This window comes from Triturus cristatus, chromosome 4_1 (assembly GCF_964204655.1).
Source record: "Triturus cristatus chromosome 4_1, aTriCri1.1, whole genome shotgun sequence".
NCBI classification, from domain to species: Eukaryota; Metazoa; Chordata; class Amphibia; order Caudata; family Salamandridae; genus Triturus; species Triturus cristatus.
This window is the reverse complement of record NC_140585.1, coordinates 453,203,092-453,219,901: the sequence shown is the minus strand read 5'-3', so window position 1 is coordinate 453,219,901 and position 16,810 is coordinate 453,203,092. Positions and strand designations below refer to the sequence as shown.

At 42.7% G+C, this 16,810-nt stretch overlaps 1 protein-coding gene across 1 annotated transcript in view; it reads left to right on the top strand.

Annotated features, from left to right (window-relative positions):
* VWF (von Willebrand factor) overlaps nt 1–16,810 on the top strand; it is a 1,048,714-nt gene that overhangs the window by 544,026 nt on the left and 487,878 nt on the right. Inside the window, exons 26-27 of the mRNA XM_085652611.1 lie at nt 4,846–5,004; nt 6,216–6,351. Coding sequence (XP_085508737.1) covers nt 4,846–5,004; nt 6,216–6,351 — 295 coding nt within the window. The remainder of the gene's footprint in view (nt 1–4,845; nt 5,005–6,215; nt 6,352–16,810) is intronic.

Sequence of the window (16,810 nt, the reverse complement as noted above, 5' to 3'; positions counted from 1 at the left end):
AGGAGAGGAGAGTGGGGTCGCACCCCCAGGTAACGTGGATCACTGCCTGGGCGGGGTGCAGGCTCGGAGGGACACTCTCTCAGCCTCTCAGTCCTTCTGGCGACGTGAGCCTTTGCTTCGGTTCAGATTGGGGCCCGTACTGTCCAAAGGAGTGGCAGTATTGCGGCCAGAGTGGGAAGCTGTACTTTATGTCATCGCTGATCAGTGTGGGGGGGCAACTGTTTTCGAAGAGGCTGACTGTTATAATACACATTGCCAATATTGCTGCTAACGAACTGCCGGACTGTCTTATGACGCCTGAAATTATTTCTGCATAATGAAGCACATGATTGTAGCTCTACGCATTGCATTATTTGTCCCTTGCAAAGTACAGGATTGAAACGGCACGTATTGCATTACTTTTTCATTGCAAAGTTCATGATCGTAGCTACGCATTGCATTATTCCTTAATTGTAAAGTACATGATTGTAACAGTGTGCATTGCATTATTTCTTCATTGCAAAGTACGTGATTGGGGTGTGACGCATTGCATTATTCCTTCATTGCGCAGTACATGATTGTAGGGGTACGCATTGCATTATTTCTCCCATTGCAAGGTACAGGGGTGTATTGTTACGCATTGTATTATTTCTCCTTTGCCCAGCACAGGATTGTATCGTTACGCAGTGCACTATTGTCTGTCCATTGCAACCTGTGTGATTCTAGCATTGCGACCAGCATATCATTTTGAAAGTGGTGGATGAGATTTGAACCTACCAGCCAGCCGGAATGAATATTACCCTTTATTATATGCTGGCTTTTGTATTGTGTGGTCTGATCGTATATCTTTTTAAATAAAGTTTGTACTCGTTTTATCAAACTCGTGTGGAGTCCATTTGTGGTGTCACCAGTGGGTTGCTGTGGGCGTGGTTGCACATACTGTACACTTGTGCCTTGGCGATAGGCCTGGCTGTTTGTGCCAAGCTACTAAGGGGGTGAGCAGGGCTATCTCAAACAGTGTCCTTGTCCTAACGTTGAGTGAGGAGTCCCGGGACTCGCATTTGGTCACAGTGGTGCGGGACTGGGACTCCGGCTTCCAACACTAACCATTTGGTGCCTGCTGTCTGTTTCCTGGGTCTCATGACTAAATGTAGGTGGCAGTTAGCCTTTGTGTATTCTTCCCAGACAGTATCACAATAAAAGGCCTGGGTGTTGGCAGAATGGGCCATCCTGACTGGTGAGTGGGGGGAAGTTGTCACTTGTCACACTTCCACTTCACAGACACTGACTCAGATCAAACACAAATAACTTCACAGTAGCCTATTGCGACTGAAGACAAACTAGGACCAGGGCAGGGAGGCAAGAAATTCCAAACACCACTGTGGGGGGAAACTCCAGCAGCTACTTCCATTTTAAAGCTAGTACCAGGTATAAAAGTAGAACCCTCTGACTCACTCTTCAGATCACTTCTGAAGACGTAGCAGACTCTAATGTAGGACTGCAGTGCTGCCCTGCTGTTGGAAGTACTGCCATCCTACAAGAAGGACTTCCTTGATGCCTGAGGAAGGAAGGATAGACCTGCTCCTTGAACCCAGAACCACAAGAGTGAATCCAAGGGCTAGTTGACTGGCTTCCTGTTCTGAACTACAGGAACATAATAAGCTTCAGAGACCTGTCCTGCATCTACCTAGCGGCCCAAAACTCAATTGGACCTGCCTCAGCCCTGCTGCTGGCCTCTTCTGGAGTAGGTTCTTATCTCTATGAGATGCTCCCCGCAGGTCCTGGACCCTTGGCTGGCATCAAAGTTTACTCCTTCCTACTCAACTGTGGGTTTCCACAGAATTGATGCAGCGTGATGTAACTCGGTGTAGAGCAGCGCAGGCTCTCCCATCACAACATCTCGCAGCCTGTGATCAGGGGCCGAATCGGGACTGATGCAGCACTATGCAACACCCCACATCAAGGACATAAGGTACTATCCTCAGTGGGACTAACCTAGTACTTGTACCAGGCCCGCACTCAATTGCGGTCTGCCTGAACTTGTGACTTTGTCCAGGTCTGATGTCACCAGATAACCACAGTTGCTACTTTGTGCTTTTAGGCAGTACATATACCTTAAATCTTTGTGATTGCCTATCTCCATTTCTACTGATTGGATTTTTGACATTTTACTATAAAGCAATTTATTAAAATGTACTCTAGTTTTCTAAATTGGTGTGGGATTTTTCTTGTGTTGTGTTTTGATGTTATTACTGTTTGTGTGCTGTGTAACTGTTTCACACATTTCCTCTAAGTTAAGCTTGACTGCTTTTGTGTCAAGGTACCAAAGGGTTACGCACAGGTTAATTTAGTGACTTTTTCTGGTTCACCCTGATGAGGGTTGTGCTTGTTGCTTGAGAAGTGTTTCACCCCCCTCAACCAATAACCCAATTTCTCACACAAAGCCTTTAGTTGTGCACATTTGGCTATGGGGACATGGATTGACCTTCAATCATGCTAAGCTGTTTCATGCCATGCCCTTCCGTCAGCATTTTGGACCCCTTAAGCCACTGTATATAGCCTTTGGGATCTTGCCATGTCCTAAGCTCCAAAAATCTGCAGTTCGTGGCCTAACACCATAAGCTGTGTTGTCTGTGACCTCTAAACTTTCTGCTCATGGAATTGGGCTATGCACCTCAGGCTTTTAGTGTGGGTATGGACAAACATGGCATGTAACAAACCTTTTTAGCCTCAAAAATGGACAGTCGTGGCCTTTGGTTGGGCAAATGGAGCCTATTGTGCTGGGTGTGGCTCTGCTGTACTCACTGTACACAGCCCCAATACCCTTGGAACCTTATATATACCTTAACTTTTGCCATGTAGGAAAGGGCATGAACTCAGGACAAAGACTTGAAATCTAATGTACACAGCCGTTAAACGTGCACAATCAGCTAAATGTTCCGAACATGACCTTTAATTGATCGTCAAAAATCAGTGCACACTGTATCACTGTGGGAATCCCATTTTAGTTAAAATATTTATGGTTACAAGAAGAGGGCAATTTATTTCTTGAACACCTGGAACCTTAGCAATTCCTTAGAATCCGCAAATAGAGTTTTAGAACTACAGATACTCTGACAAAACAAAAATGCAGTAACCCCTCAACACATACTCTATAGTCAGATCCATCACACAGCCAAATTATACTTCTTTCAACATTATGTATCAATGGCTATTCTTGGATTCCGCGCACGTCAAAATGATGGACGTCTTATACTTGAGCGCTTCATGTGGACCAGCAAATCTTTAAAACATTAGTGGGGTTTTTGTGGGCCATTATCAATGCCTCTAAAATCCTTCTATGTCTTCAATGTGGTGTCACTTGTTGCTCATGCCAACATCTAGTGGATGCCAACCCCTCTTAGCCCCCTTATACCCAATGTGTTTCTACAGCACAGAGTTTGCAGATATTCACAAATTCACGGCATTGCATAATGGTGGCTGCCATATTTTTTCAGTCATTTCCAGCCAAAGATGTCACTTGGGTAAGTACGAATTTGTCACTTAGAAATGAATAGTGGGTAGAAATAATACCTCCTCCAATAAGATTTTAATCGTTTTCACTCGTTTTTGTCCTGTGATCTCTTTTGGGACCGTATCTGTGAATAATTTCTGCATTAATTGTGAAGATATATTTGAAATAAACTCTTCTAAACCCACTAAGCAACTCCATGCCATGTCCATGCCAAGTTTGGTGCAATTCTATTAACTGGTTTTGCTACAATGAAGAACAGAATTTCCTGTCAGTCATAATGTGAATAAGGCTAATTTATCTTCTTTCCAGATAAATGCATCGAGGTACTGCCAAATGTCATGGAGATTCATCATGTGATAGAAATAAATAAAAGTGACTTAGTCCTGACTTTCTAAGTAATTGGGGAGCCTTCTTACGACCAATGTATGTCTAAGTACAGAGGCATACATGGGGACGTGGGGTTGTAGTTAGATGTGGCAGTCGTCTTTTTGCGAGTCTGGATATATTTGGCAGTGCATATCTGAGTAGTGGGTCGTCCTCTTTTGTAGAGTTAATGAATGTGTGAGGTGGGACCCTTTTGATCATGTATGAGTGGCGACCCTATGTCTCTCTAAGTGAGACAAATATCTGAGTGGGTGAGTCCACTGTTGTCCACTGTAGGTGTGAATGACAGAGTTTAATTTAACCAGTGATTATGTATCTGCAGGTGGGTGAGCTCTTCAACTACAATCTGCATAATAGAGATACACATATGAGCTGCTGGATACTATATAGCCAACTAAGGGGCTAATTATGGGGGAGGGGTGCAAATTGCAGGTGCAGAATGCATCCCTGCTAATTTCAATTTGTGCACGTGTTTAGCAGGTGCCCAATTTGCAACAGATTCTGAGTTGCACAGCTCAGAATGATTGATTAGACATTATTGACAGAGTCCGAAATCCGCAACCTGATATTTCCTGTTTTTTGCCCTTGAGATTTCTGATGGGCAAGCATCTGTGTTTGGTGCAATTTGCACCTGTTTTTTATTCCCATTTCGGGTACAAACTCCTGTTTGCACCAGAAACAGGATGAGCAGTCTACTTGTTAATATCTATGAGTGAGTAACTCACATCTCTTATAAGTTTCACTCTCTAAAGTGATTGCAGGAACAAGTCTTTTCTTTGAAGCTATATCTGATCTGCTTGTGTCACTTGATGGGCACTGTGAGAAAAACCATGTAGTTTCTCAGAATTGGTGAAGGCTGACACCAAAGCCAATCCATCATAAAAACACAAGCTACAGGCATAACAAGATATATGAATGCTCATTTCACAAACATACACCCATGTTATTATGTTTTTTCTACCTTATAGCATTAAGTTGTGAAGAAAAGAATGAACCAAAGTTGGACTACGTCTGTGAATGGCGGTACAACAGCTGCGCGCCAGCCTGTCCTGTGACGTGCCAACACCCTGAACCTATGGATTGCCCGCTCAATTGTTTAGAAGGGTGCCATGCCTATTGTCAGCCTGGTGAGCACTGTTTGTTACTACACTTTCGTTGCTATTGAGCTTATTAAACATGTAAGATTCAAAGTCAAGCCACACAAGTGTTGCAAGCACTGCGCTAGGCAACTAAAAAAGAATTGTGTTAAAGTGGAGATCAGTTTAAACAACAAAGGGGCTTATTCATGAGCCCCTTGCGCCACTGGTGCGTCACTTTTTGTGATGCACCGGCGGCGTAAAATATGCGCCACACTGCGATATATTTACAAAGTGATGCATCAAAGCAGATGCGTCACTTTGTAAACACCCTCTATGAGATTTCACTGTGACACTTCTCGGACGCCACTGCGTCAAATCCTTATGCCGGCCTCACAGGAGACGTAAGACTGACGCAGGCCCACCCCATGTGAAATGACACATTGCTGGATTTGGGTCTGTTTTCAGACACACCCCAGCACTGCGCCACTTTTGCACTTACAGATACGTCAGGAATACTGACGTATCTGTAAATCCTTGCACCATGGAGCACCATTCAGTAAATATGGCTCATCCATGGTGTCGCAAGGAGGGCGCACTGAAAAGTGTTGCATTGTTGTTTTCACGCAGGAATGCAACACTCTTCATAAATGAGGCACAACATGTTTAGCTACTCACGCACTCAAATAGCTCAGTAAAATCAACTTTTGACTGGGCTCCCTTGGTCAATGAAATGGACATCTGTTACAGATACTTGCCAAAGCTGGTAGTCCTGGCATGAGACCACAACACTATAAATGATTAAATTGTACAGTACTGCTTATATTCTAGTTAATGGACTAGGAATTCCCGCCCAGAGCTCTTAAATCAATGTAAGTAGCGCAGTACTTTTTCCTTCTGACAGAAAGTCGCAGCAGGGCATGTGGCCTCTGCCCTGGTAGTCCACCAGGAGGCTGTCTGCAATGAGTCTTAGTTTCTTCTGGTTCTTCGTCCGACAGATGCCAGATTACCCCGTCGCCAAAACATAACATGTGAAAAGGCAACAGTAAAAAGTCGAAAGGGAATTCTTCCTTGTATAAGCCATACGAGTGTAATTACCACACTGAGAGAAAACATCTTTAAACTTCAGTGGTTTCGACAGTGTTTCCCAAACAGATCAACATTCATTCATCTTTTCCAAGTGTTCAAAGCACAGCTGCGTTCAAGTGGTCAGCCTCGACATGTTTGGCTGCTTCTGACATTTTTTTGTTGTTGTAACACAGGGAAAATACTTAACGAAGTATCTCAGACATGCGTCGACCCCAGCGAATGCCCTGTGTGCCACGTGGACGGCCGGAAGATTGCCCATGGGAAGAGGATTGTCCTGCACAGAGACGACTTGGCACGCTGTCAATCATGGTAAGGTGCACCGTTCCGTCGCGCGCCCTCCACACTTAGTTGCACCGAAATGGGACGACGGGGGTTGCTTTAGGGTGAATGTGTAACGTTGCTGTTTTTTTAAATAACATTATTTGAGGTGTCTCATTGCACAGAAAAAGGTCCGATTTTGCAGATTCTGCCCAAGGCGCCTTGTGATATCTGAACCCCCAGTGAGGCCCTTTCAGGCGTGATTCACAAGGCCCTGTTATGGAAAAGCCCATCTCATTGCAGTTGCATGAGTCAGACCCCATTAATTAACACAGCTGCATTAAAGGCGAGGCACGCTTGGATTGTGCCTTCAGGGTGCACACACGTAGGACGCGTTGAACATTCAAGGAAGAAAGTACTCATGTTCCCCTTCCATTTAACAGTAACATGTATCCTGTACGCACGCGCTATACACATATGCATGCTTAGGGGCCATGGTATGACCGCAGCGGGGCTAGAGAGCAGGACAATTGCACACACACTACATGAATATTTAAAAAATAACACTTCCCAGTTCGCTTATTAAAGAGGGCGCAGAGGAATTGAACGAATAGGCCTCTCGCTAAGGCCTAGCGAAAGCCATGTGTGCTCCTGCGCACTTTTACAAGAGAGTGAGAAGAAACGGCTGGCGCAGCAGCCCAGGAAGCTGAGCCGTTGCCGTAGGTCTGTCCTCCAACCCGAAGAGGCCTGGGGAAGGGTGAGGAATCCATTCAGGGCGTAGACGCTCTGTGTCTCTGAATGAGGTAATAGTACTCACCAGCCCCTTTTCCTTGCAATTTTCAAAGTGTATAATTTAGTAATACAGAAAAAGACCAGACATCAGCATGATGATCATGTTAGCCCATAAACTGCAGTGGCGGTTGGTGACCCACAAAAATGGTGAGTCAGAATGAATAAAAAAAAAAAAAACATTTACATTTAAAAATGGAAAAAAAAATCACTTACCTTCTTAGCCTAGAGTATGTCCTCGGTGTTCTCTGGTCCCGGCTCCAGACTTCACCAGCGCAGGTCCCACAGCTCATTATTCAATCCAGACACTGCTCTCATGCTGCATGAGGGAAGCATCTAGATTGGCTGGAGCAGGCTGCCTCAGTTCTCCAAAGAGCACTGAAGGCCTATGCTTGCTCTCCAACCCGGCTGCCTTAGACAGCCGGGCTGGAGAGTTTGCATTGCACATGCCAGTTTGGCCATAGCAAGGTAGCAGACCAAACTGACATGCGCAATTCATACTCAAGTGGCCACTCGCCATTGCTGCGAATCAGCAGGAATGACGCACTGGCCCCACCCTGCCCTCTGTGTTCGGCAGACAGCCGGAAAAATATAATGGTAATAACATACTTTTATTCCCATTTTATTTTTCCAGCTTTCTGCAGCAGTGTGGGGGGAGTGTGGGGAGGGGCGGCGCTTCTCCGCTCCCATGGAGGAGTCGCTGCTCATAAGATGACGTTCACCGCAGCCCTGCCATTAAATCGCCCCCTGATGTCTCGATTGCCGTGTTAAACTACCAGTGGTTGTGACAGTATCACAGCTGCGCAGTGGTAGTTCTCGAACTATGTGGGTACCGTGCTTCTGCCTGGATCCACAACACACCCTAAGTTTGATCATTTATTTAAAATCATCAGATTGTTGCACCCACGCTTAAAGTCAGCAACCATTTTTCCTATCAGTGCTATTGAATATTATTCAGTGTTGATATTTCAAATTTTTGAACAGAATAAGTACCAGAGCTTCGTTGGGAAAGCACATTTTTGTGCGATATATTGTTTTGTAGACAAACGTGACTAAAGGGTACATTATTTACCAATGTTGTCTGTATGTTTAAAAGGTAAGATTTATTATTAAACAAATCTGATAATGATGACTTTGTACTTGGTAAATCACACTCCATCTCCAACACCAAGATAATGATTGACATTCGCTTGAGCCTCGGAGAACTTGACGCTCTTTATGTGCCATAGCCATTAGCCCCAGTGGTTTGGTGTACATTTGTCGGGGGACTTTAATGAACATATAGAGATCGATCTACCTATCCAGTGAGACATTTGTGAATAGTACGAAATGTTGTGTATATTTTTTTCGGGATCTACCTCAATGTTTCCAAAATAGAAGTCCTTTCTAATGGTAGAGAACTTTTGAAAGGACAATCTATAATTATTGTCACATAGTCCTGATGCATAATCTAGGACTTTCTATTCTCCATGGTTTGTTAACTTGTTACTATGGAAATATTTAAGGGAGCTTTAAATTATGCCTACTGATAAAAGTGAGCATTACATCCAAAAAGTATTGGGAAAACCAATACATTTGGCCGTGATAGCCTAGTTCAATTGTTAGTTTCATATTTTTTATTTAAAAAAATACGGCACATAAAGAAAGAAAATGTGAAAACATGTGAGACCTAAACGAGACCACCATATGCTTCCATTAAAAATGGTACATTTAAAAACGGTCCCTGATATGGCCACTTTACTAGTGATTTTTATATAAAAGCCTTTCAGTTATGCCACGCTCTTCATTATTAATATTATTATTATTATTGCTGTTGGTTATTAATAGGAATAATAGTGGTAGTTGCAGTGGTAGTAGTAATAGCAGTAGAGTGATATTAATGAAGGAGACAAGAAGACATTTGCCATTTAGCCAAGCAATCAAATTGCAGGCAGCTACAACGTTACAAGGTCACCAAAACACGTTATAACTTTAAAACGGAGACAGAAAATACATCACCATTTAATTGGGCACCCACAGTGCAGACAAAATAAATATCCAGTATTTAAAGGCAATATAAAAAAATAACTAAAATGAAAATGCACACTTGTAACTAGATTCCTCCCTGAAGTGAAATGAACTATTTTTAGGTGGATGTGAACAATGTGCTCAGTCTTTGTGCAGTCACTCAAAGTGAAGGGAGTCAACAGCTAACGTGGGCTGGCTGATTGCTCCTTGTATGTTGTGGTGGGCAGAAGCCAAATATGAATCACAGTTTAACAGGCCAATGGATGAAGCCTAAGGACAAAAACACACATATGTGTGTCTATTATCGATTATATATAACAACTAAAATTATAATCTGGTAAAACTGCTAAATCTGCAGCCAGATCTGAAAATAGTATTATTTCTTGTCCTGTGTCAACCAGAGTGTTCAAAAATGCTATCTGAGCAGCACAGCCACACTCAAGAGGATGTTTGTGGTACCAACTCGAAATACACAACTGGAGGTTGTGACTTTGGTAATAAAAGACTCCATGATGTTCTTTAGAAAGGAAATGTCTCTCTGCGCGCTTCCTAAATGACTCTTTAATTTATTGAGGGATGGTTGAACCACTAATATAGGTTTGTTATCTCTGCCCATGGATGTTTGTGTGTAATTGATATGTAAGGATGATTTTGCGGGTCTTTTTAGAAAAGAAAATTCTTATAAATGCTTTTAACTAAAAGCAGAAGTATTTTCTCCTGTATTTATTGGGTATGAATAAGGTAATTGATTCAAGGGCCTCTAAACATTGTTGGCGTAAGTTACAAAAGGTGATTGTAAATGAAGACTGTCCTTTTGCAATACTCTCTGAAACTACATGGTTTGGGTATTGTTGGACCTGGCTCTTTCTGCAGGGTTATCCCAAACATATTGCCTTCCTCTGTCTGTTTGTCTGACCTTCTTTTTGTTGGTTTTAGGACTCTGGGCACTTTACCACTGCGAACCAGTACTAAAGTGCATGTGCTCTCTTCTCTAAACATAGTATGATTGGTTTACACCTGTATGGCATATTTAATTTACATGTATGTCCCTTGTAAAGTGGTATATTATATACATTGGGCCTGCAAATTAAATGCTACTTGTGGGCCTGCAGCACTGCTCGTGCCACCCACAGACATAGCCTTTCAACCCCTTGCTTAGGCCTGCCCCTGCAGGGCCTTTGTGCACAGTTTACTGCAACTTTAACTTGGCATGTTAAACAACTTGACAAGCCTTAAACTTCCCTTTTATTACACATAGGTCTCCCCTGGAGTAGGCTTGGTAGCCCTATAGGCAGGACGCTATGTATGTAAATGGTAGGACATGTGTCTTTATTGTATGGCATGGCTTGGTAATTATAAACAGCCTATTTTGTTTCTCACTGTTGTGAGTCCTACTTCTCTCATGGGTTAGCATTGGGAATTCTCTTATATAGTTTTAAGTGGTGATTCCTGATCGGAAAGGAGTGGCGTTGCCATGTTTGGTATGTTTAGAATGGCAGTGAGAAATCCTACATACTGTCAAAGTTGGATTTTACATTACTATTATAGAAATGCCACTTTTAGAAAGTGGGCATTTCTCTGTATTTATGACTCTTTTTACTTTTGCAGGCTGACTCCAAGCCAAGTCTAGGCCTGGGTGACAGATACACTTGGTGCATATTTTCCAGACACAGAGGGGGCAGTTCTTCAAGGAAGGGAAGAGATTGACCCTATTTTTTGTGGAATCAGCACTCTGACCATCCCGATCTGGGGGGATCTGAGTGATCAGATCAAAGTGCCCTCACTCACCTGGAAGGGTGTCATGCTTCATCATTGGTTGCTCCTCGTTAAGCCGGCACTGCAATACTTGACGGGCCTGTGGGCTCCTTGGCAGATATCTTTTAATCAAAATATGCTGTATGATGAGTGCAAGTGAGGAGGTGAAGATAGGGTGGTGAAAGACGTGGTATAAAAGAGTCTAAGTGAACCAGGGGAATTTTAATGAGGCAGAGGTCCCTTAACACAGGAAAAACAAAAGGAGCTATCTGGAATCGTAATGTGCCTTAAAAGCTAACATGTGAAATGGAGAGGGGTCAACATGTTTCATGCCTTGACTGGCAAAAGGGTAAAATGGCATTTCATCAGGACCCGAATAATACCTACCCATATAGTATGGTAGTGGGGCTTACCACTAAGTATTGGATACCCACTCAAATAACATATACTGCACGTGTTTTGATGCAGTGGGGCTGATTCCACCTATAAATGAAAAACAGGAAATAGTGGCCATGAGTAAACTGCCGTCAGACCAAGGTAAAAACTGTCACAGTCTTGTTCATGGCTAAACAAGTGTAGCGCTCCCCTTGGGGTACAGCGCAATTCCCCGAGATAGGTTTTCTAGGCATAAAACAGTACACAATATCTCTTTCATAACAAACTATGTGCTAGGAACATTCATATTCAGTTATTTACATGAAACCTTTTCAATGCTGTGGTAAATAGAATTTTGTTAATCATCTGTAAAAATAACAAGTGGTAAACTCACATATTGTAGCGGAAGGGGAGGGGGTTTGAACTTACCCAAAATTCAAGGGAGAAATGCCCCTTAGGTGAGGCAGAGATCCGCAACTCATCTCATCCCTTCCTTGAGGAACTGTCCCCTGTGTGTGTACCATACATTGATTCTGGAGGAGTGTGCATGTAGGACCTTGTTAAATATTCCTCCTCATCCCTCTCTTGATTATTTACTTTCCAGACAGCCACAATACAGGATGGGCTCGGTGTGACAGGGATTACATCTGCATTCATCGGCATACCGATGGACTTGCTGGTCTGGTCGAGGTCATTCACACTTCACATTTGCATAGATTGTGTCCTGCCCACACACAAAAGGCTGATTTACCCCATACTGGTCTTCTGGAGTCTGGGCTGGTTTGAAAGGGGTTGCTGTGCACTTGAAAGGGTTCCTTTGTAGGCATCCCTTGAAGCACATTTGGAACTGGAACTGAACCTCTGTCGGATAGCAGTGCTGCTTAAAGAACTCATCTGGACTGCTCTTCTGTTTGTTGCCCAGCCACCTGCCAACTGCAGTGCTGCTTAAAGGACTCATCTGGACTGCTTTTCTGCTTGTTGTCCTGCTGCCTACTGCTCTCTGACACTAGTCCAACCAAACACTGTGTGGATTTGTACCCAGACACTGCTGGCTCTACAAATCCTCCATCACCAAGAGGACTGTTATGCTGCCAGGTGGAACCACCATTTGGACTGCCTGCCTTGTTGTGTTGGCCTGCTCCCTGCTACGCTCCAGGAGAAACTGCCACTTGGCCCTTGTCTTATGTTCTGGCCTGTCGCCTGCCCACCTCTACTTGCCCCCTAAAGTTTTCTCCCAGGAACCCAGCACATGGGTAGCACTGTGTACTGCTCCTGTCTTCTCAAATCTCAGTATGTGAGGAGTGCTGTTTTCTGCTCCTTGTGGATTTCCCCAACACATGTATCGTGCTCCATCACCTCCCTGAACAGTGCGTGTGGAGAACTTTATTGTTTTTGTACCATAGCGTTGTGTGGGAGCCAGGATCTGCACCAACTGAGAAGAGAGAGTGAGTGCTTGATCCTGGATCAGTATTCCCCAGTGCGACGCAAATCAAAGTCTTGCCGCCTGCAGCACCGGCATGTGGGAGTAGCTAGGCGAGACTCTGACCGGAGGAGGCAGGCATTCCTATATTCTTCTCCCTCCTACGGCGACCACCTTGGATCAGGACAGAGTGGTCCTCAGGGACGCGAAGACTGCTCTAGTTACAGCAGGTACAGCTTAAACCTGGGTTTCCAGCAGCTGCACCGTACACTCATGGACAGCTGCACTGAGCTCCTTTGCACACGGGGGAACAAGCGAGGTCTCCTCGCTTAAATCTACTGTGTGTGCCGCCCCATCCCCCCTTTTTTATTAGCCGTGGAAAAAGGAAAGACACACTGGTTTCCCTCACGGGTGGCCAGGGGTTCTTCTGGTCACAAAAGGATTGGGAGTCCGGGCGGCCACGATGAGCCCACGGCGAGCCAGGGCTCGCTCTGGGCATTTCTTAAAGTTACTTATCTAGGCCACTCACCAGGACACTCTTGGGGTCTGACTCTCCCCGTTCTAATGCCTCACATGTCCAGTGGCTGGCCCATGATGGGGATCACTGTTGCCTAACCATTCACAGAAATGACCATATTACATGTAGTAGGTGAGCAGGTGTTCCTGTGCCCTACTCTGGTTCCTAACGCACTTATTTCAACCAGGCTCATGAAAGTTATCATAACCCCACTAATAGGAGTGCACTGGTTCCTGCGCCTATGTTGGCTTATTGTTACTGTTGTGCTTATTGCTTAATTTATGTACCAATAGTAATATTTGGTGATTTAAGTATTTTTACTATAACCAAACCGCTGCAATCATGCCCTGATGTTGTAATGTATGTCGTTTTGATTCTTGCATTGTCAGGATAACGAGTACTATCTCAACATTTGCATTGTATGCACAGTAGTTATGATTCATGTCATTTTGGTCTATGTTATGTACAACATACTATTTTGTTACATATTATTGTGTGGAGTCTCTTTTGTGGTGCATTCATCGTGTTTCTGTGTGAGCGTGTTGCGCAAATGCTTTACACATTACCTCTGATGATAAGCCTGCCTGCTCTGCTCCAAGTTACCAGAGGTGAGCACAGGTTATCTATGGCAGGTAACTTACTTGCCCTGACTAATGTGGCATGTTCTGACTGGCTTAGGTGCATACCCTAGCCAACCAGAAACCCATGTCTAACAGGTATAGTAACAATAATTTCTGTACATTGAAGAGCAATATGTTGATTATATATGAAAACTGTGATTAAGTATATACAATAAGAATTGATTATATTAAGAAATGATTTATGGGTTTTATGAATGTGGTTTCAAAGGACCTGAGATGATCACCAAGCAAACGTATTAAAAATGTGCTGTTAATTGGTGGGCTAATGTTCTCTTAAAGACATTTGCTATTTGTTTACAACAAGGGTGTCTACCACAGATATTGCTCTATGCCACATTATTTAGTTTATAAAAAAAGTAGTTGTGACCAGACTGAATTTTGTAGAATATTCTCCTTCCTTAGAGTAATAGAACAAGTATTTGTAAGGTTCATCCTACATAGAATCAAGGATTGAATTGATACAAACGGGACTATCTATTAGGTTCAAGCAGAACAGTGCTTTCTATTAATGATCATGTTTACACTGTGAGTCACATATGAGATAACTATTGCAATGTTCAGCATTGCAATTTCTTTGCTCCCTCTGTCGACCACTGAAATGCAGCTGCAAGGCTTCTAAGGCAACTACTATTGGACAAATGAACGAATTTGGGAATCCATTCCTGTGTATGTTGTTTTGTAATACTTGGATGATTATAAGACTGGACTAAGAGAAATATAGAAGAAAGCCTCATAGAAATGTACCAATTAAATGGCTTGGATGAAGGCTGTGTCCTTGTGCTGGACTTTTTTGGCCTGTTTATATGTGATGATACTTTAAGTACTGTCTCCTCTAGATCATGTCCACTTAATGTTGGGGACTAGGTGGCTAGTCCTTTGACGTAGTTCAAACAAAGGTTATAGTTCTTAGTAGGAATTTACAACAGAAAGAAATGTTGTGTAGTTTTGAGGGTATTGCAATTTAAATAGTTTCCTTTGTTAAATATTTAGGCTATTAATTGTTTGAATCAAAATTGTAAAAGTTCCACAGTAGGATATTATGTTATATAGTGGACAGGTATCTAAAATCGCCGACATTGAGTCATGTACAGTGGTAGTTACACTACAGTCTTATTCCCATTCATCATAGGGTAACATAATCTTCTAGCTCCTCCAAGACTACTATACATTATGGAGTAATTGCTAAAATCCATATATAATATTGTTTCAAAAATGTAAAGTGAGACTCATTACATATTGCATGCCTAAGTGTCCTAGTGCTATCTAAAAAATGAAAAAAGTTACATTCTCATAACATGTTCTTTCTGACTGTATGATGTAAGTGCTTGAAGGCTTTAATTAGTATAGGCATGTATATAATTCTTTATCAATATTGAAGCTGTTTGGTGCCTTACTGTCCAGATCCAGGATATAGAGAATTTCTAGCTTCCTAAGTTCTTTCTCTCTATTCCCTCCACTCTTTTTCTTGGGGGTTTGGGCAATGCAACTATATCTCAAATGTAGTGGATTACTTTGATGATGTCTTTCGAAATGTCTGGCTATAGGTTAGCTACAGTCGTTTTTGTTAATGGCACAAATATGGTGTAAAATGTGTCTATGCACCGGTAATGTGGTGCTTCAAACATATACACCTGGGCATTAGAGTATATATATGACATAACTTGATTTGCAAGTTAGATTTCCCCTTATATTTTTAGATTTATTGAATGGCGTAGTTACGGTTGTTAAAATATATATATATATATATATATATATATATATATATTCACTGAAAAAACCATAGGTTTCACACATGTTATAGTTAGCTGGACATTTTACTGATAAAAAACCAATGAAATTCCCCCGTTATAGTTACTGTAGGCAACTATAACTCACGCGACCGCAATCCTCTGCTGATGCTAATACTGTATTTAGACACTTATTTGCCCATATCTTCTTCCATTAAATTTTAGCTATACATATATTACAAATATTTTTTTTTCATAAAGACACATATGTCATCAGCAGAGGATTACGGTCGCGTGAGTTATAGTTGCCTACAGTAACTATAACGGGGGAATTTCATTGGTTTTTTATCAGTAAAATGTCCAGCTAACTATAACATGTGTGAAACCTATGGTTTTTTCAGTGAATTAGCAAGGTTTTTTAAATGCTATTTCCTAACTATAACGTGTGTGAAACCTATGGTTTTTTCAGTGAATTTGTACGTTTTTTTAAATGCTAAGTTACTTTACGCCATTTGTGGCGTGCGCGCCCACTTAACGCAGTTCGTTCCGTGCACGGTTTTTATCAACTTTAATAAGCCCTGTACATTTGGTGGCCTTCGGCCACCAAAAGCACAGGGGGTGAGGTCAATGTGGATAGTGTTTTTTTTATTTCGATTTTATAATTTCATGTTGCCAAAATTACGTTTTTTTTCTCTATTAATAAGCCCTGCACATTTGGTGGCCTGCGGCCACCAAAAGCACAGGGGGTGGGGTAAGTGTGGATAGTGTTTTTTTTATTTTTATTTTTTTACCGTAAGCGTACGGTAAGCTTACGGTAAGCGTACGGTAAGCGTACGGTAAGCGTACCCCGCGAAATTGCCGAAAAAAAAATAAAACCGTTTTTGCTCTTGGGGGATGTTTGGGGACTCCCTCAACATGACTATGTGGGAGGGAGTTGTCAAAACAGCCCCGTAACATGTTTTTGGCCATCATGTTTGATAAACAACACTCAGTGCGAGAGACAAAATGGCGGACGCCGCTTCCTGGTTTCGGCCGATTCGAATGTTTACTAAGATCTAAGAGCCAATCAGAATCGCGCTCGCGCACGCCACCGTAAGCTTACGGTAAGCGTACGGTAAGCGTACGGTAAGCGTACCGTAAGCGGGCTCAGATATATATATTGATTTAAAGGCTATTTTCTCAGAATCTACTGAACAGATTTACACCAAACCTACAAAAGGCACTTCCTTGACCTAGGGACTACCTCTCTGCCAAATTTCTAGTAATTCTGTTCAGCCGT